The sequence below is a fragment of the Mus caroli genome, chromosome 5, assembly GCF_900094665.2.
Source record: "Mus caroli chromosome 5, CAROLI_EIJ_v1.1, whole genome shotgun sequence".
Lineage (NCBI taxonomy): Eukaryota > Metazoa > Chordata > Mammalia > Rodentia > Muridae > Mus > Mus caroli.
The window spans coordinates 76,581,586-76,583,400 of NC_034574.1; the positions used below are offsets into that span (position 1 = coordinate 76,581,586).

At 32.4% G+C, this 1,815-nt stretch overlaps 1 protein-coding gene across 3 annotated transcripts in view; it reads right to left on the reverse strand.

Annotated features, from left to right (window-relative positions):
• Nucleotides 1-1,815, reverse strand: part of Tecrl (trans-2,3-enoyl-CoA reductase like) — a 74,766-nt gene that overhangs the window by 11,754 nt on the left and 61,197 nt on the right. For all 3 annotated transcript variants that reach the window (XM_021163921.2, XM_029477523.1, XM_029477524.1), the window contains one exon: nt 1,120-1,163. In XM_021163921.2, the coding sequence (XP_021019580.1) occupies nt 1,120-1,163 (44 nt within the window). The remainder of the gene's footprint in view (nt 1-1,119; nt 1,164-1,815) is intronic.

Genomic DNA, 1,815 nt, shown 5'->3' on the forward strand with positions numbered 1-1,815 from the left:
GGTGTGATGGGCGAGCAACGAATCAAGAGCTGTCACGCCACATCAGGTGCTGAAACGTCATGGCTGAGTGCTATATAAGGGACTCCATTTTCTGGGGTCGNGATCTTCCAGAGAAGTAAGCAATAAAGCTTTGCCGCAGAAGATTCCAGTTGTCCTGAGTGTGTTCTTGCCGGCGGGGACAAAAGCTCGGGATAATGTACTCAGATCAATTTTTATCAAATTCAATGGAAAAGCATATTTGCTTATATGAAATAGTGGGGAAGAAAAATTATGGTGAGAACAGTTTAGAAAGATGCAGTCCTTGGTTCAATACTCAGTACCACTAAGTAAGTCAGGTGGATGCTGGCTCTTTCTGTTGTTGAATGAATAAAGTTATAAGCTTTTTAAAAAAGATTCATTCATTTATTCATTTTTATGTATATGAGTGCACTGTAGCTGTGCAGATGATTGTGAGCCATCATGTGGTTGCTGAGAATTGAACTCAGGAAATTTGGAAAAGCAGTCAATGCTCTTACTTGCTGAGCCATCTCTCCAGCCCCATAAAGTTATAACTTAATGAACACTTTTGGATATTTGTCTATTGTATTTGTGAAAATGTTTGCTCTTAGAGGCTTGCAAATTCATAAAAGTATGGATGATAAGAAGGATCATGGACCCTATCTTTTAACTGTTTGCTATATTTCCAATAATTCTGGTTATCTGTTATAACTGACAGCTAAATACTTAACAACTAATGTGTAAATTATATAAACTTATTTATATACTATACCACGTTTTGTGTAAATGTACAAATTATATACATTATAAAATAGATATTTTCTTTTTAACTTTTATTTATTTTTATTTTATGTGCAATAGTGTTTTGCCTGCATTCACATTTCTGTGAGGGGGGCAAATCTTGGAGTTATAGGCATCTGTGAGCTGGGTTTTGAAACCACGTCCTCTGAAACAGCATTCAGTGTTAATAACTGCTGAGCCATCTTTCCAGCCCTGAAATAGATATTTTTTTACATAGCTAAATATATTTTCTACATACGTATTCTCCTCTATATGATTTATTTTGTATTTTTATTAACACTAAATTTAGAACATCAGTAAAATTAACTATATAATACATACCAAAAAGTTGATAGCAGATGCTATTACTTGCCTATTTCCAAATGCTGTAAAGAAGAAAAAGAAGGTGAGATGCAAGCAAATGCACCTATCAGGATCATTGTACTAAAGAAAGACATAACACATGCTTATTTACAGGATCCAACCTCATCAAATGAAAAAGAACTGTCATACACATCTGAATATTTAATATTATACTTTTGAATTTCAAAATGTTCAAATTATTTTTGTTTACTCATATACTTGACTTCTTGTATGCTAATACTATTTAGAAAACAAATGGAATCTAAAATTTTTTGTATAAGCTTTTGGAAAGTAGAGTGTATCTTGCTAAGGTCTCATTTAAATATGTATATATGGGTCACAAATAACAGCACATATTTGTGTTCTTTTTCTTGTTTAACATGGTAATGAAAAAAATCATATTTCTATTATTTTGCACGTTTTATATTTCCTATGCTAATTTTACAAATTTTCAGTGTACTTTGTATTCTCACTGTTATAAGAACTTCATAATTATCATTAGAATGAGTACAAGAGAATTGGCACTTATATTTTAAATATATCATTTGTAAACAGGTGTATTCCCATCCTATGTTGTTCAAGTAGAGGTTATACTTGTATTTCTACGTAATACATAATATAAATCCACACACATACACACACACACACACACACACACACACACACACACACACA